This window comes from Gallinula chloropus (genome assembly GCF_964237585.1).
Source record: "Gallinula chloropus genome assembly, chromosome: 1".
Classification (NCBI taxonomy): domain Eukaryota; kingdom Metazoa; phylum Chordata; class Aves; order Gruiformes; family Rallidae; genus Gallinula; species Gallinula chloropus.
The window spans coordinates 147,489,968-147,515,436 of NC_140085.1; the positions used below are offsets into that span (position 1 = coordinate 147,489,968).

Genomic DNA, 25,469 nt, shown 5'->3' on the forward strand with positions numbered 1-25,469 from the left:
AGATCGTCCCTCCTATTCTATGTACCAAACCATTCCTTAACTGAAGAGTTCCCAGGCGCTGGGGACTTGGTGACACTGAAAGAATTCAGTACTCAGTAACTGATTTCCAGGAACTGAGTAGCTTTCAGCCACATCATTGTTTTCCCTCTGTAATCCCAGCTTGATGCTGTTGATCAACAGGCATTTTAATTGGCATGTAAACTTAATTTTGCTTAAATACCCCTTTCATAAATTCACCAGGATAGTCTCTTTAATCACCGTCGGAGTTCTCTCCATACGCTGATTCTAATCACACCTTACCCGGTTTGCTAAAAGCAGACGTGTTATTGCATTCTCTCCAGAGGTCTTAATGAAATAGCGATCAAAGAGGCAGCTGGGACTTCAACATGGCTTTCCATGTGGAGGGGCTGGTGGCCATAATTGTATTCTACCTGGCTATCCTAGCAGTTGGGATATGGGCTGCTTGGAAAACCAAGAACACTGGCAGCGAAGGAGATCGCAGCGAAGCTATTATAGTCGGTGGAAGAGATATTGGCTTGCTAGTTGGTGGATTTACAATGACTGGTATGTAAAAAACACTTCCTTTTTTTTTTTTTTCTTTCCTAACCAGAGTATAACTTGTCAGTTTTCCATGTGAATGAAGTGCAATCTGCATGTTGAATAATGCAAAAGGGAGAAAATATATATACTTTTTTCCAATTGCTGCTAATGTGTTTTTTAGTGAACGGCCAAATGTAACATCAACAAATATTTTAAAATCATACAGGAGGAAGACATGATGTGTCTTATTCATTGCTTTCATATTCATCTGTAGATCAGACATGTTTGGGACAGAAGTATAGAATTTATGTAAACTAATAAAAACTACAGTTTTATAATAACTGTTATTGTTGTTTAAAGCATCCATATTGCTGATGTTTGATTTGGTTTGTTGGGATTTTTTTTTTGTTTAATCTGCATAAAACAAAGTTTATATGCAAAAAAGATATGGGGAGGAGGTGCAGCATCAATTAAGATTAGGTTTCTGAAAGAAGATTGGAAAAAATCCAAACTTGCAATTCCCTTGATTTCAGAAAACTTCTTTTGCAGCATTTTGGCAAAATAGTGTATTACTGTGAGCAGTAACATCGGTAGGAAAAGCCTGGGCGAAGGAAGAGTCCTTCACTGATTTTGGAAGCAGTGCTGTTGACTCCCAGAGCCCAGGTGTCTCACATGGGTAAAGAAGATATTCAAAATATGATTTAAAATATCAAGTCTTACAGCTATCATACAGCATCAGAACAAAATTCATTACAAGAGTGAATTGGCCCATCATTTTTATAAGTAATTTTTTTTTTAAGCATGCTTCTTTTTTATTTATTATTATTTATTCTAAATCCTAATCAGGCAAAGCCCTCACGATTGCCAAATGGAATTTATCAGGTTATAATTATGGTTTGCTATTTTGTCCAGTTCTGGTTTCACAATTACCTTATAAGGAAGAGACACATAAAAACTTGGGCCCAAATTCTGTGTTCTTTAATCACGAGAAATTCCCATACCCTTGCAGGGGCATTTTACTCATTCAAAAACTATATTGGATATTGAATCAAGAAGGCTTGTAAAAGTCAATTAAGTTTTAATACAGGCAGATGTTCTACTAGCATTTTGCTATAATTTACTGTATCACGTATCCATTGGCTACTGAATTATCAGATATAATGAGATAGCAAGAGTTGTTTTGACTGCTTTCTGTTGAATTAAATGTTTTCAAGAGCACTGAAATCAGAATGTTTTGCAGAGATACTGCTTGCCACAAAGCTGTAATCATTAGATTGAGGGAGTGGAGATAGAACAAGACATTCCCTGCAGAAGTGGTTATGACTAATAGCTTTACCTGTGGAAGAAGACACAAATTCTGGTCTCCTTAATCCTATTTTACAGCAATATTTTTCATACTAGCTGAAGCGGAGATGAGATTTGAACTGGGGCTTCCTCTACCACAGACAATTTCTAACCACCACAACTCACACCCTCGGATGCTCATCCGGTTTCGTGCAGGCTGTAGAGATGGCGTAGTACATCATCAGTAGAATATCAGACTGATCCTCCAGCCTTTGCACAGCTAGAACAGCCTCATGGATGGTATACTATCAGAGCCCAAATACTTTCTCACCTCTGCCTTCCATAAATGTGGCAATTAAAGCTTAAAATGACAAGGAGATTACACTTTCAGGGAACCACACCTGGCACACACGAAGTTACGTGTGGGCACAAGTCCACAAAATCAGGGATAAGTCTGAGTTTTGTCTCGGTGAGGATGGTTGGGATACTTAGTTTGCAAAGCCGTAGCAAAATAATTGCGGAAGTAGCTGATCAAAATACAAACTGAATTTTACTGGATGGTCACATTATTCAAGGGCATATTTGCTTTTAAAAAATGATAGATGAAGACTTTGCACCTCATAAGCCCTCCAGAGACATATGGCTATTCCAACATTATATTTTACAGCTTTGTCTAAATATGAGTTAAAAAGCAAAGGCAAAGCCCACCTTGTAAAAGAAAAGCAAGACATTTTTTTACCAGAAAGGATATTGTTTGTACGAACATGAAGTACTTTGAGTTACGCGATAAGGCCTAATTCTGTCTTTCCAGCCTGAGAAAGACACTGCTGTGTTCCATGGATACTGGCTACAAAAATGGTAGCAGTTTCTAGGGCTGTTTGGTGGGGAGGATGAAAAAACTCAGCCTTATAAACCTAAAATCAAATTCAAAGCATAAGCTTTGTGACTTCATAGGGATGGACTCAAGGTTCCTAAGCAATAATACTTGATTTTCTAAACAGCATTCAAAAACCTCAAAGCAAATGCACTACCTATGAATAATACCTATAGACACACTTGGACACAATTCGTGATCCTGAAGAAGTGGCTGTGTCAACTATTTTGTATCAAGAAATATTTTTTTGATTACATAATCGAATACTTACAAATGCGACCAAAAATATAATAAATTATTGATGTTATTTTTTTGTATTAGATGGATGGAGCTGCATATCATTCCACAATAACAAAAGAAATATTATAAAATTATGGTTTTTTTGTAATCCTTAGGTCAGTATTTTCATTTTACAGAACTTGATGAGTTGATTCAATAATTTGAGTGGTCAGACAAGGGATCATTCCTGAAGAAATGCCGAAAGATCTGGTTTTCTAATATATGTCATGATATATATATATATAAAAATATATAAATAAATCTAAAATTAATTTCTGTGTTCCTCATATAAAGTAGGAGCAGAATTGCACTCCATATCCTCAGCATTTTTTGATCAGTTTTTAGGGTGCATGTTTTAAATGGATGTTGATATTTGCTGCATTTTTTGGTCCTTAAAACAGTAGGAAAACAGAGGATTAAAATAGCTTACCACATTAGTGTTTCCATAGATTATGAAATTTTATATTCCCTTTGTCTGATTTAGGGAAAAAAAAAAAGAGAAGAATTTCACCAAAAATGTATTAAACTAACTTTAAATTGTGGCTTAGCAAACTGAGGATCAGAAAATTAATATCTAAGGTTGAAATCCCATCTTATCATATCCCATTATATCTTTTCTAATGTATCTACTGTTGCCAATGTACTTGCTGACTACCCACTCCCTCCCTCAGAAAAGGGTATATAGCACCCCTAGACCTCTGGGTCCTTGGCAGATGTTCCAGAACAGTCATGTGTGCACAGAAATTAATCAGCAGTCATTTTTCAACCCCCAATCCAGAAACCAGGAAATCAAATTGAAAATAAGTGCTAATCCCTCCCCCCTGACACACGCCACCTTACCCTGCAATACCCCTCCACAGGGCATTGCTCCCTTCAGCCAGGGGAGGGCAATGGCCCCTGCAATGTCATGCAGCAGAGAAGCAATTTATCCCCCTCCAGAAAAAAGCAAGGGATTTAGGCACAGTATCAGAGTGCCTCTTGGAGAACACCCACCACCTCAGTAGCAACCTCAGGCAAATTGATGCCAGATGTTGAAGACCCTTTGGACCACACCTGTAGCAATGCTGGACCTCTGTCCTTGACCATGGGATATTATTCCCACCTGGAAGTGGATATAATTCATGCAGAATTTACACTTTTAGCAGGGAAGGAAACAAATACAGTCCCTTTCTAAATATTCACTTTTATTATTACATATGAGTGCTTACAACATCTCCCATAAGTCTATCCTGCTTGACCCACAATGGGCAACACATATCCCAAGTAGTTATAGACTCAATAGTCAATGGCTCAATGCCTGGGTTGAATCAGTGACAAGTTGGGTCTCTCGGTGTTTCATATTGGGACCAGTATTATTTAATGCTTTTGTTGGGGGCATGGACAGTGGGATTGAGTGCACCCTCAGCAAGTTTGCAGATGACGCAAGCTGAGTGTTGCAGCTGATACTCCAGAGGGACAGGATGCTGTCCAGACAGATCTTGACAGGCCAGACAGGTAGGCCTGTGTGAATATCCTGAAGTTCAACAGGTACAAGGTCCTGCACATGGTCGGGACAATTGCAAACATAGATACAGGCTGGGTGATAACATGGATTGAGAACAGCTCCAAGAAAAAGAACTTGGGGTTGTTGGTGGATGAATAACTGAATATGAGCCAGCAGCATATGCTTGCAGCCCAGAAAGCCAATCATATCCTGTGCTGCATCAAAAGAAGCATGGTCAGCAGGTCAAAGAAGATGATTCTCACTCTGCTCTTGTGAGACCCTCCCTTGAGTACTGCATCCAGCTCTCGGTCATCCAGCATAAGAAAGACATGAAGCTGCTTGAGAAGGTCCAGGGATGGACCATGAAGATGATCAGGGAGCTGGAGCACCTCCTGTATGACATCAGACTGAGAGACTTGGGGCTGTTTAGCCTGGAAAAAAGAGCACTCCAGGGAAATCTTATAGCAAACCTCCAATACTTAAAGGAAGCCTACAGAAAAGATGGGAAGGACATTTTATCAGGCAATGTAGTGATAGCACAAGGGGTAACAGTTTTAACTTGAAGAGAGGGTAGATTTTCACTAGACATTAGGGAGAAATTTACTATGAGGGGGTGAGACACTGTGGATTCACTAATCCTGGAAGTGTTCAAGGCCGGGTTGGACAAGGCTTTCACCAATGCGGTCTAGTGGAGAGCGTCCCTGCCCAGAGATCTTTGATTCTAAAGCCATGGTGCAATTTAGCATTCAGATAAAAAAATACCCTCCAGTATTATTTGAGAGATATCACAGTTTAGAGGAAAAGAGCAGTCATTTAGATTTTCACAAAATTTCTTTAGAAATTTCAGTTACATTTTCTTTATTTGTGTTTGTCTCCAATTGTTTGTCATAAACACTTTTTTTTTATGATAGTGGATTCTGGAAAACACCTGAAGAATGCTTAAGGAAAATAGGGTGTTTGCAATTGTGTATATTTACACAGAGAGCCTGAACTATTCTTATATGAGAAAGCGAAGGCTTTCGAGACAAATCAAAATAGCATTACAAAAGTATGGCACTTGCCCTTGTTCAAACTACAGACCCAGATTTATAAAACTTATTATACAATAGAAAAAATAAAGAACTTTTTTTTTTTGTGGAATCTGCAAACAGGAAGTGATAAATTTTACTATGCAATTTGTTATGAATTATTTTTGCAGATGTAATCACAATATGTTTCTGTGTTGGGAGATTTTCTTTCATGCATACTGCAGGCCCCAAATTATTCTTCTCAAGAGAGAGAATCAATTCATTAAGGGTCTGAAGTTGGTGTATTTAAAATACTGCTGGTTTTGATAAAGATAAAATCATAAATATTACAGATAGCCCAATTCAATTCTGAAATATACTTTCGGGAAGCACAAAATAAATGAGTCAAAGTTTAAAACTTAAATACCAACACAAAACTACCACAACCATATAGGGAACTACAGCATTTAGGGAAGTCACACTTTCCTAAATGTGCTTTATGTAATTTAAATTTAGCAAGGTTTTAAGGGTTTGTTTGCTTGTTTGTTTTCCCTTAAGGCTCTAACAAGCAATGGATTTGTTAATCTCTTGTAATTTGAATATTTAAGTTTTCCTAGCAGGCACAACTCTAGCACTGTATGTTTATTGTTCTTATTCAGATCCCCCCTTATATCTCTCCTTCATTTGGACTAACACAAAGAAAATGTTAATGGTTAATGAGTTCATGTGCTCCATTCATTGCGAACAAGCAGAGGAGCACTCAGGCCTCACATCTTCACTGACTATACAGAGGCTTAGACACCTTGATGGTTGTCTCAGTCCATCTGACATTTTTCCTATGCTTAGAATGTAAGTTTTGCAAATTATGACTATCTTTTATAGAAGGATGACGTCTGACACTTCTATAGTACATATAATTAAAAAATAGCAGTATTATAAGTGATGACAATTTCATTCTATGACATGAGATGTTTTCTTTGTGCACATTAAAGACTTTCCACCTCTTCTTTTTCAGCCACGTGGGTTGGAGGAGGTTACATCAACGGGACAGCAGAAGCTGTGTATGTCCCAGGCTACGGTCTAGCTTGGGCTCAGGCACCCATTGGATATGCACTTAGTCTGGTTTTAGGTAAGCAAAAAATTAAACCTAATAGTCTCTCATTTCAAACAGTTCTGAAGACAAGTCCATCATGTGAAAAGAAACAACTAGGGTCTGAGAATACTGAGGTAAACTATATCTCTTCTGCTGAAATCTGTGTCTATTAGAAAGAAAAACAGAAAATTATTTAAATAGTTTGATATCTGAAGTCTCCTAAATACTTTGGCAAGACCTATTTGTTTATTACAACCATAATATTCAATGGAGGTCACAATAAGAAAGGTTTTGTTGTGAGATTTTTAAAAAAATATATATACTAAGTTTTATATATTCAGGTTTTCTTTAAGTGCCTACATGATCTGGAACAGGATTGTATCAGAGAACCTATAAATCTTGAAATTCAAGAGTCATAAGTATCCTTTCAGGTTAGGGAAGTGCTTATACCTTACAGAACCTCACCAAGAATCTGAGTAACTTGGGTAATTTTACATAGAAAGTCTGTAATAGAACCAGTCCATTTTCAAAAAATTGAACCAGACATCCTCTTGAATGCAATACAAAACTCCAAATCACATGCATGGTCAGTGTAAAATACAGACAGCATTATAATTTTTAATGCTATGGCCTCTAAATCCTGAAACAGTCTCAGAATTTCCTTTGTTTTTAAAATAATAGCAATAAAAATATTTCATCTTATCTCAACCGCATGGAGCAGCTCTCAACAAAATACTGCCTTGTGAGCCATGATGGATAAACCGCAAAGCTGTCAGCTGCATCCTCTCAGTTAGTCAACAGATCATGTCCCTGAGGCAACTGTTTAAAGGGAGTGTTCTTACAAAAAGGATCTCGTGTTTTTCATCTTTCATGAATGTGACTGGTGTGTTAGCCTTTCTAATACATCTAATACGAGGACAGTGAAGGGTCTGGAGGGGAATTCTTGTGAGGAGAGGCTGAAATCCCTTGGCTTGTTCAGCCTGGAGAAGAGGAGGCTGAGGGGAGACCTCATCATGGTCTATGGCTTCCTGATGATGGGGAGCGAAGGGGCAGGTGCTGATCTCCTCTCTTTGGTGACCAGTGATAGAACCCAAGGGAACAGCATGAAGCTGCGACAAGGGAGGCTTAGACTGCATATTAGAAAGAGATTCATTACTGACAGGGTGGTCGGAAACTTGAACATGCTCCCCAGGGAAGTGGTTGCAGCACCGAGCTGGACTGAGTTCAACAAGCATCTGGATGATGCCCCCAGTCCCATGCTCTGACTTGGCTGGCCCTGTGTGAAGCCAGGAGTTGGACTTGATCCCTTAAAACAGGATATTCTGTGATTCCATGATTCTATCATATTTGACCTCTCAGTCTATTTTGAGCCTTTTCCCATGGTCCTTCCACTTAGACTGTCCCTTTGGTTCCCTTGGTTGCTTACCCAGGTCTTCTTGCCACCTTCATTTTTATCCTATACGGCTCCATTGCATTGCTGACTCCTTTTTCCCATCAGAAACACTTTGCTATGTCCTGGTTCTCCTCTCTTCCCAGGTAGAAACCTTCCTCATCGTAGATACTACTCTCTGTCATGTGTGGACCAACTCCAATTCCACTAGTAGTTCCCATTTCTGACAGCAGCTTTATTTTTTGTAAGGAGAACAACGGATGTCTGCCTGGAGATCAGTTGATGTCATTATAAGGTCATGAGGGTCATCATCCATTGATGTCATTAAGCAGTCATTAGGATTGTAGGCACAACTACCTCCTGACTCTTAGCCTCCATAGAATTGAGACAAACTAATAATAGCCCAGAAGTAGTTGTGTTAGCCTCTCCCCTAATTTCTAGCTGTTTTTAAAGATATCCAGGCTTTTTTCCTGGAAATTATAACAGCCACTACAGAGAACAGAACACTGTGTCATGTCACCATATATCTCTCTGCATAGCACAGAGAGGAAAGCATCTCTGAGGGCATGATCTGTACATGCAGGTTTGGGGGAGAAGTTGTTTATTCTTATTTTTAAAAAATAATCAAAATTATAAATTCAAGCCCAAAATTTGTATTATTGCTTCAGACTGAGAGGATTTAGATTTGATGTCCCTGTTAATTCAATGTTGTGTACCGTTTTTTCCTAATTTTTCAAGCAATTTAGTTTTAAAGGTGAGAACATCTCTTACATTCTTTGAGAGGTGTTTGAACAAAGTAATAATTATAATGTAAGATATTTTTTTTTGTCTTTTTGTTGTCTTTTTTAATGATGAAGTGACAAGTAGAATAGGAATAGAATCTATGACCAATCCAAGAATGGCAAAAAAAATGCTAGAGGGTTTCTATGTTCAAACAACCTGCATAAAGACAGCATTAAGTATAAATAAATTGTGACTGGTAAGGTGGTACCTTCTCTTCAGGGACCTTAATGAAAGGAAGAAATATGAGTGATACAAGGCAGTGCGTAGAACTGTGGAAAAGCCTTCTGTACAATACGATGAATACATTACATATCTTGTGATGAGGAACCTAATCAAATGTCACCAGATACTCTGCAGTAAATTTTATCAGGAACTGACTGGTTTTCCAGGTTTTTTATTGTACTGTATATGTTGGATTTCAGAAGTTTTACTGTAGTAGACATCTACTTAATTACAGTCACGGGCAGGTCTCAACTACACAGGTTTCCATACAAGGGGTCTTTCAGCTTTCCTGGGATATATCCTTTTCTTATCCCAGCCAGATATGAGGACAGTGCGTTAGAAAGGTGCACATTTACATACACATCCAGCCCATATGCTAGCCAGGCAGAGCAGAATTGCATAAAAATTCTTGAACCTGCATAAGAGAAGTAAGTGTATGACAAATATTCAGGGAACCTGACACCTGCAGAGCCCATAAGGCATCTGACCTACCCCGCAGGTGTAGTTACACAGATTTAAGTATACACAATAAATCTGAATTGTCCTGAAAGAATCGAATTTGCTGTGTGTACACTAAACCATGTGTTCCTCGTATTTCTGATCCAGGAACCCCAGACAGTTGTAATTTTAGAATAAGACCACGTGAAAAGCTCGTGCTGGGATCTGTGCTAAGAATGAGCGGGATAGGAAGGAAAGCCATTCCCTTAGCCTGATCCAAAATTAGGCAAACCTCTAACAGCACCTGTAATAGCAGATGAAGTAAACTGAACCGGGCAAAAGAAGACAAAGTTATTTTTCATTATCAGACCATGGGCATTAATGGTGTGGATGTGGTTTAGGTGTGGATGTGTTTATGTAACTCTGTAGGCAGATGTAAGGTAAGAGTTCTCAGAGGGTATTTTAACTGTTCTTATTTCTTTTAAAAATCTCAAACCGGTAATACTGGTATTTTCTACCCTTAACTGACAATCAGTGTTTTACCCCTTAATGACAATGTATTTCTCCACTGCAGATGGTGTCTCACGCTACTTTGCTTTGCAGGTGGTCTTTTCTTTGCAAAACCCATGAGATCCAAAGGCTATGTGACAATGCTAGACCCTTTTCAGCAGCTTTATGGAAAAAGGATGGGAGGGCTACTGTTTATTCCAGCTTTGATGGGAGAAATGTTTTGGGCTGCCGCCATCTTCTCTGCCTTAGGTAAGGAATAAGCAGTATGAATAATATTTTTTCACAGGTGGGAAGGATTAAGAAAATCAGGAATGCATTAAAATTATGGCTTCAAATGCTAACAATCCAAGCCAAATGATTGTGTGACCATTCTCAGACCCATGCTAATGAGTAATTAAACCCAGTAATGGTTCTCTGCTAATTATTTTGGTAATGGAAAGACAAGTAAGGACTCTATTTATTTTCAGGTACTTTAGTCCCTTTTCAAAGAGCATGGAAAGATTTAACAATGAATTTCCTTTAATTGTGAGGGTGAAATGAGTGATTGCAAGTGTTCCTTTTATATCAAGGCTGACCCAGCTTCTCTTCTACACCTTTGAGATCATAGAAGCCAGTCAAAATTTGCCTTAAAGATCTGAAACATTATTGCCAATGCATCTAAAAAAAGAATCATTATTTGCTTATAGCAGACCTACATATACAGAACATAGCACAAATAATAAAAGTAAAACAGATTCTGATAAATAAATTGAAGTATTATTCAATCTAAATGGCTCTCTACTTGGCAAAAAAAAAGAAGAAAATACTTAGGATTCAAGAAAGGATTCAGAGAATTAGTGGAATTGTGACTCAATAGAAAATCACCCAACTACTCATACAGTCCTCAAAAAAAAAAATAAGTTTCCAGGGTTTTTAATTGTATTTCAGGCCTGAATTTAGCAATCCCTTCAAGAACTGAGAAAGCCCTTGAGTTGAAGCACCAGTAGTTGACTTTTACCAGCTAATCATACTCATAGAGCACATGCATGTGGTAATGCTTTCTACCACAAGCTATTTTAAACAGAAAAACTTTGAAGGTACTCTCCAACTGTGCTCTGATGAACTGCAAAGCAATGGGGAGCTTGTTTACCACAATTTCATCACAAAACCCTTAAAGGACTAAGAACAAACTGCATGCTGAGGTGATAGCAGTTAAATAACTTGAAGAACACTCTGAGTATTTGGAATATACTTTCTTTTTGATTAAAGACAAGCTAATCTGTGATATTTCAAAGCAAGTGATGTGAATGCCTTTCTAGTATTTTTATATTAACAGCTGACAGTTAAAGAATGCCAATGGCTATAAAGGTCATCGAGGGTTTTGATTTTAACATTCTGTGAATAGATCTAGTTATATTATATATCCTAATTTGTGCATCTATCCTCACTGATGAATATTTAATCCCATTACTCTTCACTTTTTGATCTTCTTCATGATTCCTTGCTTGGCAGGGTTATAGAAGGGAAAAACAGGGCTTCTGGCTTGTGACAGAGGTCTGAGTTTGTAATCCTTAAACACATGAACTTTAAAGGTTTGCTGTACAACAGAAAGCACCCGGGCAGCTCTCAGCAGCTCTTATGTACCCGTCATCATGTTCTATGCCAGAACTCTTCCACCTGTGGGGTCAAGAATCTCCACCTACAATACCTGCAAGTGCTAAAAGTTATGGCAACACACTTCATTTGAATTATTCTAATTAGAAGAGGATTAAAAAAAAACCCCAACCAAAACAGCCCATGGTTTTAAAAGGTTGTAATCACTTGAAATAGTCGATACATCTAAGGGAAATATATAACCATCTTGATAAGTGCAGTAGAGCACAGGCAATTGAGGATGTTTCTCACAACTTCCTTACACAAATGATCAGGGAGCTGATGAAGGGAGGTGCTTTGTTGAAAGAATAACTAGTTAGGGATGTGAAGGCTGGAGGCAGCCTTGACTGCAGTGCTGATGAGATGGTAGAGTTTAGGGTCCTGGGAACAAGGCAAAAATCAGGAACACAACAGTGGACTTCAGAGGTATAGAGTTTGGATTCTCCAGGAAGCTGCTTGGAGGAATCCTATGGGAGATAGTTTAGGAGAGAAGAGGTCTCCATAAGAGCTGGAGTCAAGGTCACCTGGGACCACCTCTCCAAGCTCAAGAACAGTGCATCATGACAACCATAAAAACAAGCAAAGCTAGCAGGTAACCTGCATGGGTTAAAAAGGAGATCCTGATTAGAATCAGACATAAAAAAAGAAGCATTCAGGGGGTAGAAGCAGGGACAGGTGACCTGGAAAGAATACAAAGACACTGTCCAAGCATGCAGAGATGGATTTAGAAAAGCGAAAGTCCATCTGAATTTGAATCTGGCCACGAAGGGCAGCAAGAAAGATTTCTACGAGTATATCAACTCAGGAACACGTGGACTGCTGTTGAATGGAAAGGAAGGCCTGGTGGCAAAGGATATGACAAAGGGTAAGGTACTCAGTGCCTTCTCTGCTTCATACTTTGCTGGTAAGACCAGCCTTCAGGAATCATAGAATCATAGAATGTGTTAAGTAGAATGTAGTAATCAAGGACACCTTTAAGTAGATCAACTTGCTCAGAGCTTCATCAAGCCTGACCTTGAATGCCTCCAGGGATGGGGCCTTCACCACCTCTCTGGAAAACTTGTTCCAGTGCCTCACCACCCTCATAGTGAAGAACTTCTTCCTTATGTCTAATCTAAACCTGCCCTACCATTGCTTCTTGTCCTGTCGCTGCATGCCCTTAGAAACAGTCCTTCCCCAGCTTTCCTGTAAGACCTCTTCAGATACTGGAAGGCCACTATAATGTCTTTCCTGAACCTTCTCTTCTCCAGGCTGAACAAGCCTAACTCTCAGCCTGTCTTTATAGGAGAGGTCTCCAGCCCTTTGTGGCCCTCCTCTGGACACGTTCCAACAGGTCCATGTCCTTCTTGTGTTGAGGGCTCCACAGTTGGATGCAGTACTCCAGGAGGGGTCTCACCAGAGCAGAGTAGAGGGGCAGAATCACCTCTCTAGATCAGCTAGCCTCTCAGGACCCTGAGAATCCTAGGAAAGTCCAGGGCAAGGAAGGCCTGTTGGAGGAGGATCAGGTTAGGAAACATTTAAATAGACATTGCAGACACAACTTTATGGGATGCATCTCCCAAGTGCTGTGGGAGATGGCTGATAGTAGTGTGAGGTGTTGTGGTTTAGCCCAAATGGTAGCTTAGCACCGTATGACCATTCGCTCACTTCCCCCCGCTCCTGGCTTGATGGGAAGGAGAATCAGAAGAAAAATGTTAAACCTGTGTGTTGGGATAAGATCAGTTTACTGGGGCAGCAAAGGGAGAGGAAAATAACAACAGTACTTACAACAGAGTCTACAAAATGTGTGATACACATAGGAATTTATCACCCGGTGACCCAACAACCGTACATGACTGCACACTCAGACCACACATTCAGACTATCTGGAGTTGCCCTGCCCCTCCCTGAGTAGCCCCTCCTCAACTATGCTGAGCATGGTGGTATGGAATACCCCTTTGGCTAGTTTGGATCACCTGTCCCGGCTGTGTCCCCTCGCAGCTTCTTGTGGAAATTAACTTTATCCTAGCCAAAATCAGGATGCAAGGACATTCAATAATCTTCTGAAGACTGTGGTGGTCAGGGATTTTTCCTGAAGGCTGAAAGAAAACAATTGTCACGCCCATCTTCAAGAATGACAAGGAGGATACCGGGAAATAAAGGCTGGTCAGTCTCACCTCAATCTCTAGGAAGGTCATGTAGCGAAAATACTCATGGAACTACTTCCGAACAACTGAAGGTCAAGAAGGAAATTGGGAGGAATCAGCATGGGTTTATGGAGAGGAAGTAATTCCTGACCAACTTGACATCTTCCATGATAAGCAGAATGGCTTGATTCATGGAGGGAGAGCAGGGCATATTGTGGGTTCCAGAAAGGGCTTTTTACGTTATTACCTGTAATACCCTCATAGACAAACAGATGAAGCACAGACTTAGATAAGTGGGCAGTGAGGAGGACTGAAAACTAGCTGAACTGTTGGTCTCAGAGGGCTGTGATCAGCAGCATGGAAGATGACACTGGATGGCCAGTCACCAGCTGTGTACCCCAGGGGTCAATACTGAGTCTTCTATTAATGATCTGGTTGATGGGACCAAGTGCACTTTTAGGTAAAACCTGTGAAGAGATGCTAATAGACTAGACATTTGTACTGACACTCAGAAGGACCTCAACAAGCTGCAGAAATGGGCCAATAGGAACCTCATGAAGTTCAACAAAGGGAAATGCTAAGTCCTCCACCTGGGGAGGTACAACCTGATGCCCTAGTACAGGCTGGGAGCTGACCATCTGGGAAGCAGGTTTGCAGTAAAGGACCGAGGAGTCTTAGAAGGCAATGAAGTTGACCATGAGGCAGCAATGAAGAGAGGTGCACACTTCTGCTATGAAGACAAGCTGAGATTTGGCTCTGAGAGAAGGCTCAAGAGAGAACTTACAGCAACATTCCAGTACCTAAAAGGGGCCTAACAAGAAAGCCGAAGTGGGACTGTTTACAATGGTGTGTAGTGATGAGAGGTAATGGTCTTAAGATGAAGGAGGGTAGATTTAGATTTGGTGTTAGGAAGAAATACTTTCCTGTGAGGGTGGTGAGAGATGGGCATAGGTTGCCCAGAGAAGCTGTGGCTGCCCCCTCTCTGTGAGTATTTAAGACCAAGTTGGATGGAACTTTGGGCAACCTGGGCTAGTGGAGTGTGTCCCTGCCCATGGCAGAATGGTTGGAACTAGGTGATCTTTAAGATCCCTTCCAACCCAAACTGTTTTATAATTCTATGATTACATGACTACACGATTTTGAGATTAATATGCCTTTGTGGCAAAGAAAGGAAATGGCATCCCAGGCTACTCAAGGAGGACCATTGCCAGCTGTTTGAAGGAAGGGATCTTTCCCCTCTACTCAGCACTGGTGAGACACATTTGGACATGCCAGAATAAGCCCAGTGGAGAGCCACAAAGACGGCTGAGAGACTGGGGTATCTGGCGTATAAGGAGAGGCTGAGAGAGCTGGGATTTTTCAGTCTGGAGAAAAGGTGGCTCAGGGAATCTTAACCATGTGCATAAATACCTGATTTGGCAGTGAGGAGAGTGCAACAAAAATGAAGCTAGGCTCATCTCAGTGTTTCCCAGTTACAGGACAAAAGGCAATGAACACAAACAGAACCACAGGAAATTCAATTTAAACTTCAGACAGTGTGAGACACACTGGCACAGGTTACCCAGAGAATTTGTTGAGTCTCCATCCTTGCAGATATTGAAGACCTGATTGATCGTGATCCTGTGCAACCTGCTCCAGCTGGCACTGCTTGAGTGGGGACTTCAGCTAGAGAATTTCTATAAGTGCCTTTCAGCCTCAGTAACTCTTTGATTCTGTGAGTTGCTTTGTGGACACTGACTGGTCAGCTCAACATTGTAGTTTGTTTTCTACAAATGAAATCTGTTTGATCATGCTTGGAAAAGTTCTTGGTTTCTAGATCAACAATGGAGGATGGATTCTCTAGTTTGCAAAGAAACACATCTTTGTCCCATGTAAACAGTTCCAAGCACTTTAGAAAGGTCAGTGAACAGTTGTCCCGATTTCTGATGCTTCTTCTACCATTCCTTCCTTGGTCAAAAGGAGATAGTTCAGAGCATAAATTATATACAAAGGGGTATACTATATTGCAGCAGACTGCACTAGACCTAACCTTTAGTACAGTGCTACACTTGTTCCCATGTGGCTGCAACTCATCCAGCAAAGCTTTAGCTGTCTGTGACTATCTGCTGTTCCCCAGGAAAAATAAGGGACTCTAGTCCTTAGACATTGAGCAGCATAAGGAAATGCTGTTGGGACCTTTCCTTCCTCCATTTGATAAGAACCTGAAATATGACAGATGCTAAACTTAAGACCAACAGGAGCCTTCATTTTCCCACTGCCTTCAAAGGTGCAAAAGGGGTGTGCAGAAGATAGAGGAAGGAATATCTTCGTGCTGTTGCTGTCAGACTGCATAGCAGAACAGTACCTGTATATGTAACTTAATGGAGAGCCTTCTCATCAGACACACTGCAACATACACTAACACACAGTGTTTGTTTTTTCCCCATAGGTGCCACTATAAGTGTGATCATTGACATAAATGTCAATATTTCAGTCATTATTTCTGCCCTAATTGCAACTATGTACACGCTTGTGGGTGGGCTTTATTCTGTGGCCTACACTGATGTAGTTCAGCTCTTCTGCATCTTCCTAGGACTGGTAAGTTTGGGTATTTTTCCCTTCTCTCTTGAGAATTTTGCTCTGAGCGTTATGATAATTGCTGAGACCGATTGCCCAGCTTCAGTTTTGGAACTCTGTCTTCACTGACTGAAGAGTCTGCATTTACATTAAGATACAATCTGTGCTTTGATAATAATGCTGACCAAAAGGCACAGCTCTGTCTTTTTTCCAACCAGTCTGATACTACAAGCACTCTTGCAACTTTTCCCACAGAGTGTGACATAGAATAGGACTGGAGCCTACTCCTTCACTGTCTGTCCATAGGACTGAACTGCAGGCACTGGAATGAGGCATAGGAAGCAGTCAGTAAAGCAATACAGAAACACTGGCACTGGACTTGTAGAGCTGATTCTCTCCTGCTTCTCTTTCCTGTAGATGCCACCTACTCACACAGCTTAGTTAACCTCCTGCTTTAAATCACCTATGCTTTTCCCTCATATTCCTCCACCCTCATTAGAGACCATATTATAGGAAGTCTCACCAGATGACCTTGCTGTTTGGTGGTATGAATGTCCCCTCATCAGCTATCAGCTACATGCTAGTGAGTAGCTCTTTCTTTTCTTTACTGCTGTTTTTTGAGCCCTATTCTGAAAAAAAATCCCAATGCAACAGGGCTCAGATACCAGGGGTGCAATCAAAGAAGCTGCTGTCTGTTTGTCAGTGGTGGTAATAGATGGTCACATGTGTGCAGAGATCTGAGAAAGGCTGAAATAAATGGGATGGCTCAAGGTAAAGGAACTGTATGGCACCCTGGGGACCCAGAGCTGTTTCTCAGCTTTCACCAGAGTTCTTGTGCAGCTCTAGGAAAACTGCTTCAGCCAGAGCTCACGCAGGTGGTCACTAGCCAACGCTCTGCGTGTCTTCACTCTGGGCATCATACCATGAGGCCTATGGCCTTATTTGCAAAAGCACTAAGCATTCCCTGTTGTAACTGACTTCATGGGAATGGTGCTAAATACCCCGAAAAAGAAAATCCAAATTCCAGATGGCCACTTCAAATGACAAGTTATTCCAGATCTTCTTCTCTCCCACCTTTGTTCTTCATCTGCACACTAGGGAAAATACTCTCTCCTTCCCTAATATACATGTTAAAATCTGTGAACCATTCAGTTTATACAGATGGTGTGCATTACAGAAATTCCCCAAATTGTAGATAAATCAAAATACAGAACTGCTTTTCCAGCGAGAACAACTCATGCTCTGCTAAAGACCCTGATGCCATGGGAATGATAGCATGTGGTCCTGTGCTAAAGGCAGCATGAACCTGACAGGGAGGGGAAAGCAAATGAAGATTTTTACAGTCCTCTAAATGTTTGGATCTGTACCTTTAATACTGTTCTTTTAATTCTGGTTGGGAGTCTCTATGTAATTTCCCATTTAAAGTAAACAGCAATAATGTAGATAGAACCATATTTGCAATCTCAAGAGTCATCAGTTGGACTGGAAACTTCAGATAGCATCCAAATGGTCATGCTCTAGGTGAGGCAGTTTTAGATGAGATGGTACACTTTCACAGTAGGTGTCACAGCAGAAGGTGTCACAGGCTCAGGAATCCCAGCTTCCCCTCCAAGCTCTGGAGCAGTTTATATTCCTACTGGCACAGCTTTACTGCTTATGCCTCTAATGTTTATTCCTCTCCTGCTACTTACCCAAAAGAAGATGCTTGTTCTGATCGCACCTGTTCTCTACCCTGGTTCCTCGATTCATCCACAGCTTCTTCCTTAGGTTTCCATAACCACTACCCCAGCCTTTCCACATGCCTACCTCTTTACATTCCCACATAGTCTCTCTCCTTACCTCCTCACTCTCCTGTGCCCACATATGCAATTCTCAGCTCTTTATCTTGCCCAGTGAGTCTTTTCCTGAGCCTGCACTGTATTCCCACTATTTACTCACTCTTCATCTCAGCTGCATTATTAAATTCCCATTCTAAACTATTTGCCACTATGTAGAGTCTTTCTTTTTTTTTCTGGTTTCCAATCCCATGAGGTCCAGGTCCTTCTAGCTACCTGCTATTTCACTGCTGAGCTTCATAAAGCCACATTTTCTGCTTCCCTTCTACAAGCCTTGGCTTTATTTGCCCTCCATTCAAAATAGTGAATTTCCTGCTCCTGTTAGAAAGGAATTAATGAAGAAATTGAATGAGAAGAGAGAATTTAGATCTGTGTCTATATTAGCAAGTTAAACAGTGACAAGGTGAAAACACAAGTTCAGCTGTAGTACTGTACTGACTTGTTTAATTTACTAATGTAGAGGTAGTCCTTGAAACTGCTAAGAGCTAGGTTACAGTCAGGAACTGGAATGGATTCCAAAAGCTTTTGCAGGACAGTCCATATTAAATCCTGGGCTGTGGCATGCAGGCTGCAAGTGGACCTTTAGAAATCTGTGCCACTGAAAATCTCAGCTGATTATGTGCAAACTATAACTCTTCAGAAGCTCATCACTGGGACATGTTTGAGATTCACACACAAAGAAGAAAAAAAGAAATCTGTTTAGCATCCTCATTCCCCATTAATTTCTCAACAAGAAGAGTATTAACTTGCATTAATTTTGACAATATGCTTCTTTTTCCATCAAAATATCTTGGAGGCAGATGAAACATTTTGGTGATCCTTCCCAGAAAATCCAAAGCAGACAGTGAGAAGGGAATCTTTCTAAGTGTTTACATTGGCATGTAACTGAGAACAGAATAATATGGTACATGATAAACAGCCTGAATAATAGACAGTGCAGCAAAACATTTCAATAGTTCACATATTCTTCACACATTATTGTAGTAATTGTGCAACAAGGTAGTGGAAGGTTCTTGGTTTCTCCCTTCTTTGCTCCTGTTACCCCCCAAAACTTAAATGTGATCGGTTGGATTGTAGTACTCTGCATGTTTTGGATATCACTGGAGACTTTAGGATGATATGCTTGTGATAGTCTATTCCATATAGCATAAAGCCTGGTTTTCCTCTTAGTGGGAAGCTGCTGAGGATATCGGGACAGTTAGTTACACCATTGCAAAATTACTTCAAAAGTGAATGCAGAAAATTCAGTTGGTGAAGGAAATGAGCCTTCTGGCTGAAACTGTCTCTAGAAATGTTTCCTCAACTGATTTTTTTGTCCTAGATCAAAAATATAGACTGAAAATAGTAAAGAGCCCAGGGTGAAACCAGCTTAAAGGTAGAAGTACTGTAAATCTGGGCTACTGGGTGTTCTGGAGCCCAAGAGATGGGGATTCACCAACAGAACCCCTCTCTTATCATGATATAGTTTTGAGTTAAATTAAAAATGAATTCCCAAGCTTTCAGGTGTGGTTGTGTTGTCTCCTGCATATATACTGGCAAATTCTGATGCTATCGCACACGAATTTATATATAGATGCTTCTCTACAGTGTGGTCCAAGAAGGGGTGTAAAGATATATGTGGAGTTTAGGGAAAATAAAATGAAGATGTATAAATGCGTCTTCCCTGCTGAACTTGCAGTTTACGCTGATTAATTCTCTTCTCATACTCACACTCTCCAGAACAGAGGTAAGCTATCCATTACCAAGCTCTCTGGATTTTGGAGATGTTCCACTGGTACATAACCTGATTTTTCTGCAAGTCAGCTCAGCAATTTGGCATTTGATATGTAGCACGCAAGAAGTAGAAGAAAATAGATCAGTGTGAATATTAAAATTTCCCATATTTAGAATGCCTTTTCTAGACCTGAACAAAGTGTAACTCTTTGGTTACAGTGGATCAGTGTACCCTTTGCGATGTCCCACCCTGCAGTGACAGACATTGGGTTCACAGCTGTGCACCGTGTGCACCAAGAACCTTGGCTCGGATCTATCAGCTCACTTGACATTTACACATGGCTGGACAATTTCCTCTTACTGGTAAGTGACGGCTTGTATGAAGGAATGAAGCATTTAAGCTCTCACACTGTGTTACTGTGACAGCTGAAAATAATAGAGAGCCTAGTTAAGAGTTTCCAGCAAACAGAAAACTTTTACCCTCCTGACTCCTGCTCAATATTTCTGCACATTTGAGTGATTTTAGTGAAATACCAATAGAATATTGTAGCACAGCTGTCAAAGTCAGCATTGCCAGGAATGCAATTTAAATATCATCAGGCTGTAAGAGTTGACTTATGCTAAAATTAATTAAAAGTGTGCAGCTAATACTTAACTGATGTCATTCTAGGCAGAGGAATTTATATATTGCAGAAGGCAATAAAGATGTTAAACAAATGATTAAATATGCCCTAGGTATAGGTGATGTAGAAAAAGCTTTGCAGAGATGGATGGATGGATAGATGAATACATACATTCACACATGCAAGAATGAGCTGGGGGCTTTTGTTATTTAATACCTAGGTATTACACATGAGATTGGTGGTTGTTAAGTACTTTCCATTAGAAGATGCAGCAACACATGCTAACATTTTCCATTCCTAGTGTCCCCAAGAAACTCTATACTGTTTCTATTATCATGTTATACTTTGAGATTCCTTTCTCTGGGTTTTGGGGTTTATTTGTGTTTGGTTTTTTTTAAATAATCTCAACCAAAAATCTTCAGAGTTTTCTGATAATTGGGCTATTAAAATATATTGGTTTATCCAGTTTAAGTTTTTTAGAGATTCTCAGAGGGACAAAGTATGATGTCAGCTGAGGCAGCTGTATTCTGTCTGGTAAGCCTGAGGGTTTCATCTCTGCTGACAACCAAAGGAAAGCTCTGATCTTGCCAAATTGTGAGAGATTTTCTTTTCATCTTGTTTGTTTCATTGTAACTTAAGAAATCTATGCATGCTTGGAAAGCTTTGTTAAAGGAACATAATTAAGGCTGCAAAGGAAAACAGTCATAAATAGCAAGCTGAAATTCTAATTGCCTGTGGAATACTCATTTGGTCCCTGTGTGTACATGAAACGTATATGAAACACCTGTATACACATTATTTGGTCCAAATGCCTCCTGCTTCATTTAGTGCATAGAACTGGACTGTGCACATTTAGTGAGCAATTTGCTTCATTTTCTTTCCGTGCTATTTAGTCATAGGTATTTCTTTTACTTAGTGGGGGCTATTCAAATCCTGCTCCCAAGACAGAATTGTTAGCACTTGGTTTTTCAACCTTTGATAAGGCTCGTTTGTGTCGTGTTTTGCAGACATAATTTTGAGTCTAATCTTCACTGTTACACACTAAAAACAAGAGAAGTGTTCCCATCATAAAAGGAAACTTTTTTTAAATTCCTTTGTCTCTAATTTCTCTTGGTACCATATTTGATCAAGACAGTGGCAGAATAATTTTTCAGGTTCTTGTGTTCCATCTCTACAGAATGTGTTGCCCTGTTTTAATGGCCACACACATTCATAGAGGAAGATAAAATCTTGCCTTCAAATCTTATTGAAGGCTAATCTAATTTTAGCAGGGGGAAGGTGGAGATCAAATTCTCAAAGTACAAAATATGGCAGTAGTATTTAATAACTTATTGTAAAGCTTTGTCAAATATTTATGCAGCTCTTAGGGATTACGGGGACCATGTAAGTGCAAAGTGTTGCTGCTAATTGTACTAAGTAATAACTTGTCTAAAAGAATGGGATTTAAGTGGACTTACAAAGGTTTAACATTACTTGAGAGGATGAAAGCTATAGCTATTACTGACTGACTGGTACTCAACAAATAAATGAAAGCAGCATCAAGCGATGTTTCTACATGCTCTCTATGTGGTGATAGCAAAAAAACCCCAAGAGTTAACCCCACTGATGGGATGCTGCCCATTGTGTTTGCAGACCTTAGGAGGAATCCCATGGCAAGCGTATTTCCAGCGAGTTCTTTCCTCGTCTTCTGCCACATATGCTCAAGTTCTGTCATTTCTGGCTGCTTTTGGCTGTATTGTGATGGCTCTTCCCGCAGTACTCATTGGTGCAATTGGAGCATCCACAGGTAAATGATTAAAAATGAATAGTACAATTAAATGTATGAAAACCCTACAAAGTTTATGTCCAATATAAACTACCCAGGTGATATTATTAGTCAATTAATGACTTTTTCAACAGAAGACTACACTGAAAAATAATGTTATATAATGTTTCTTCCAGGGAAAATTGCTCCTGCCCCACTGGCTGAGATTTTAACTCATTTTGCACATTCTAGGTATCCAAAAATTTATAGTTCTATTTAACGTTTGAGTCAAATTCTGGTATTTGTTTCTAACAGTAATAACTGAAAAATAACTGTGCATGTACTGCAGTTATTTATTAGAAAATACCTGTCTTGACCAAAACATCCTCGTCATGTTTTTTGTCATAGAGAGAGTGGTCCCCATCACAGTGATCGTGTTAGAAGTTGGAAATGTTTAACATGTGGCTCTGCAGCCCAAAAGAGTAGTTAAACAAACAAACATAGATCCCAGAATTTATTTATTGATGAAAATGACATTTATGAGTAAGGCAAAGTTTTAACATTAAACTTCCTACTGAAGAGGCACAGGCAGTGGTCAGGCTTAGCTTAGAGGTAACAAAAATGCTGAGCAGAATTAAATCTGCCTAAAAGAAACCAGTAGGATACTGACCCTCTGAAATGCTATCAGTCTGGGCCTAGCAATGGTTTAGTCATTCAAAGTGAATGAAAATGTGGCAATATGAATAGCTCCCTACACAAGAAGTCAGGAGGTGCTGTACCTGTTGACTGACTAATGTTACTAATAAAATACCGGTGTCCATACTTGCAGCCTGGAACGAGACTGAGTATGGTGTCCCTGACCCCATGACAAAAAAAGAAGCAGATATGATTTTACCGATTGTGCTCCAGTACCTTTGCCCAGTCTACATCTCATTCTTTGGCCTCGGTGCCGTATCTGCAGCCGTGATGTCATCAGCTGACTCTTCAATTCTATCGGCGAGTTCCATGTTTGCTCGGAACATTTACCAGCTCTCTTTTCGGCAAAACGTGAGATTACATTTTCATTTTTACTTTTAGGGAAAATTCTGGATAAGACTTTAACTAGGTGATGCACAGACTGTTATTTCATAATGAAACACCTCCCTCATCTTCCTGCCTATGACTAGAAAAAGGAGAGTATTTCGTTCCTAACTCTCTATTGGATAAACCAATAGTCATAAAAATATTTGTGGTTGTGACTGATGACAGAGGTGAAAAAGCCAGCTCAGGGGAAGCAGCTTTTTTTTTTTCATGGCACTGCAGTTTATCCAAACAGCTTATAATTATTGCTGCAACCATAAGTTTTACTTAAATCCTTAACAAAGTGAGACATCTTTCTGAATTTTTGATTTGTCACAAAAACAATTTACAACAGAATGTTCTAGTGAGTTGGGAGTTTTTCTTATGAAATGGAGAAGAGATTCTGATGCTGACAGTTCTGTTTCAGCCATATTGTGCTTATATTTAAGTTATTTCTAACACACTGCTGTTGGTTTTTTTTTTTTTATTTTGACGCTTTCTCAACCTTTTCCTTATGCTCAAAGATTACTGGCTTTAGGAATGGCAACCATAACCCTTGAGCTTTTTTCTCTGTGCTTGAGACGGGGCTAGAAACAGAGATAGAGGTATTAGTTTGCAAATGTTATTGAATGCATCATGCAAAATTTCCTTTTACAATGCAGAATTTTATATCAACTGTGCAGAAATGTAGGCATACATATATTGCCATAAAATAACACCTAACATTGGGTTTTTTGGGTTTGGTTTTTTTTTAGGCTTCAGACAGGGAAATCGTGTGGGTCATGAGAATCACCGTCTTTCTGTTTGGAGCATCAGCAACAGCAATGGCACTGCTAGCTTCGTCAGTGTACGGCCTGTGGTACCTCAGCTCTGACCTTGTCTATATCATCATATTCCCCCAGCTCCTCTGTGTGCTATTTATTAAAGGAACCAACACCTATGGTGCCATTGCCGGATACTTGTTTGGCCTTGTTCTCAGAATAACCGGAGGAGAACCGTACCTCTACCTTCAGCCCTTGATCTACTATCCTGGCTGCTATCCGGATGAAAATAACATCTATATCCAGCGATTCCCATTTAAAACTCTTGCTATGCTTACCTCCTTCTTTACCAACATTATAGTCTCCTACTTAGCCAAATACTTATTTGAGAGTGGGACTTTGCCACCAAAGTTGGACTTCCTTGATGCTGTTGTTGCCAGGTACAGTAGAGAACACATGGACAAAGCAACACTTGTAAAAAGTGACAATATTGTATTAAATGAACTTGCACCTGTGAATCCACGACACAGTCTGACTTTGAGCTCAACTTTCACAAACAAGGAAGCCTTCAATTATGTTGATTCGAGTCCAGAACTGTCCAACACTGAAGATAATTAAAAAATCTGGAAGCCACGGACAAAGCAACGTGAAGGAAGGTATTCAACAAAGAATATTAAGAGAGATTTCATCAGAAGAAAAGCAAGAACCAGGGATGAAATGCCGCTGCACAGTTCTTTATGTTGTTTCTAGGAGCTGGAGCATCCCATGGGAGGAACTATTTTTTGTTATCTAACATGTTGGATTAGATCATAGAGTGTTTACCAAAAGATACATTCAGATCCCATTCTTTCTACCCAGAACTACATACTGTGTAATTAAGAAAATATTTACAATTGAAAATATATGTAGCAGAATAAGTGCAACAGATAATTAGCTAGGACATTGTATGAAGAGATTATAATACAGTCACTCTGAAATACTATCAATCAACATTTTATTGGCACAACTATAAATGACTGCTTACTAAAAAGCTAGTTGCTTGAGCAAAGTCAGATAGATAACTTCCCTGGGTTTTTGGTCCGGTCATTTTTTTCCTCATGCAGAAATTCACATAATGGAAATCTAGCATTTTATTGTTTGTGTAAAACAGAAAAATGTGCAAATAGTAATAAATTCCTTATAGGAGGGCTAAACATCATATATTAATTAAAAAAGATAAAATTAAGTCAACAGTTGAAAATTATGTTATACCTTATACAAGATGACCTTAAGCAAAGTATTTTACTATAGGTGTTCTTTTTTTTCCTGTTGTTAGTGGCTGTCACCAATGGAGGATAAAAAAAAAACATTTACAGCAATAATTTGAGTTGAAATTCAGCTTGTAAGAAAAATGACAGAACTCTTATAAACTAAATAGAACTTTTCAGTGTTGAGAAAATGATGACTTATCATCAAAATGAACACCGAGAAAAGCAGTCTGACAGCAAGCAACTACAGCAGCGGAACAAATATTAAAC

The 25,469-nt window shown here is 39.6% G+C and overlaps 1 protein-coding gene across 1 annotated transcript; it reads left to right on the forward strand.

Moving 5' to 3' along the window:
* Positions 1–386: 386 nt before the first annotated feature.
* SLC5A7 (solute carrier family 5 member 7) lies at positions 387–24,570 on the forward strand (the record flags this gene model as incomplete). Its single annotated transcript, XM_084260268.1, has 8 exons — positions 387–564; positions 6,483–6,596; positions 9,997–10,152; positions 16,090–16,238; positions 19,985–20,128; positions 22,021–22,174; positions 22,962–23,179; positions 23,947–24,570. The coding sequence occupies 8 exons, from the start codon at positions 387–389 to the stop codon at positions 24,568–24,570; spliced, it is 1,737 nt and encodes a 578-aa protein (XP_084116394.1).
* Positions 24,571–25,469: the final 899 nt, after the last annotated feature.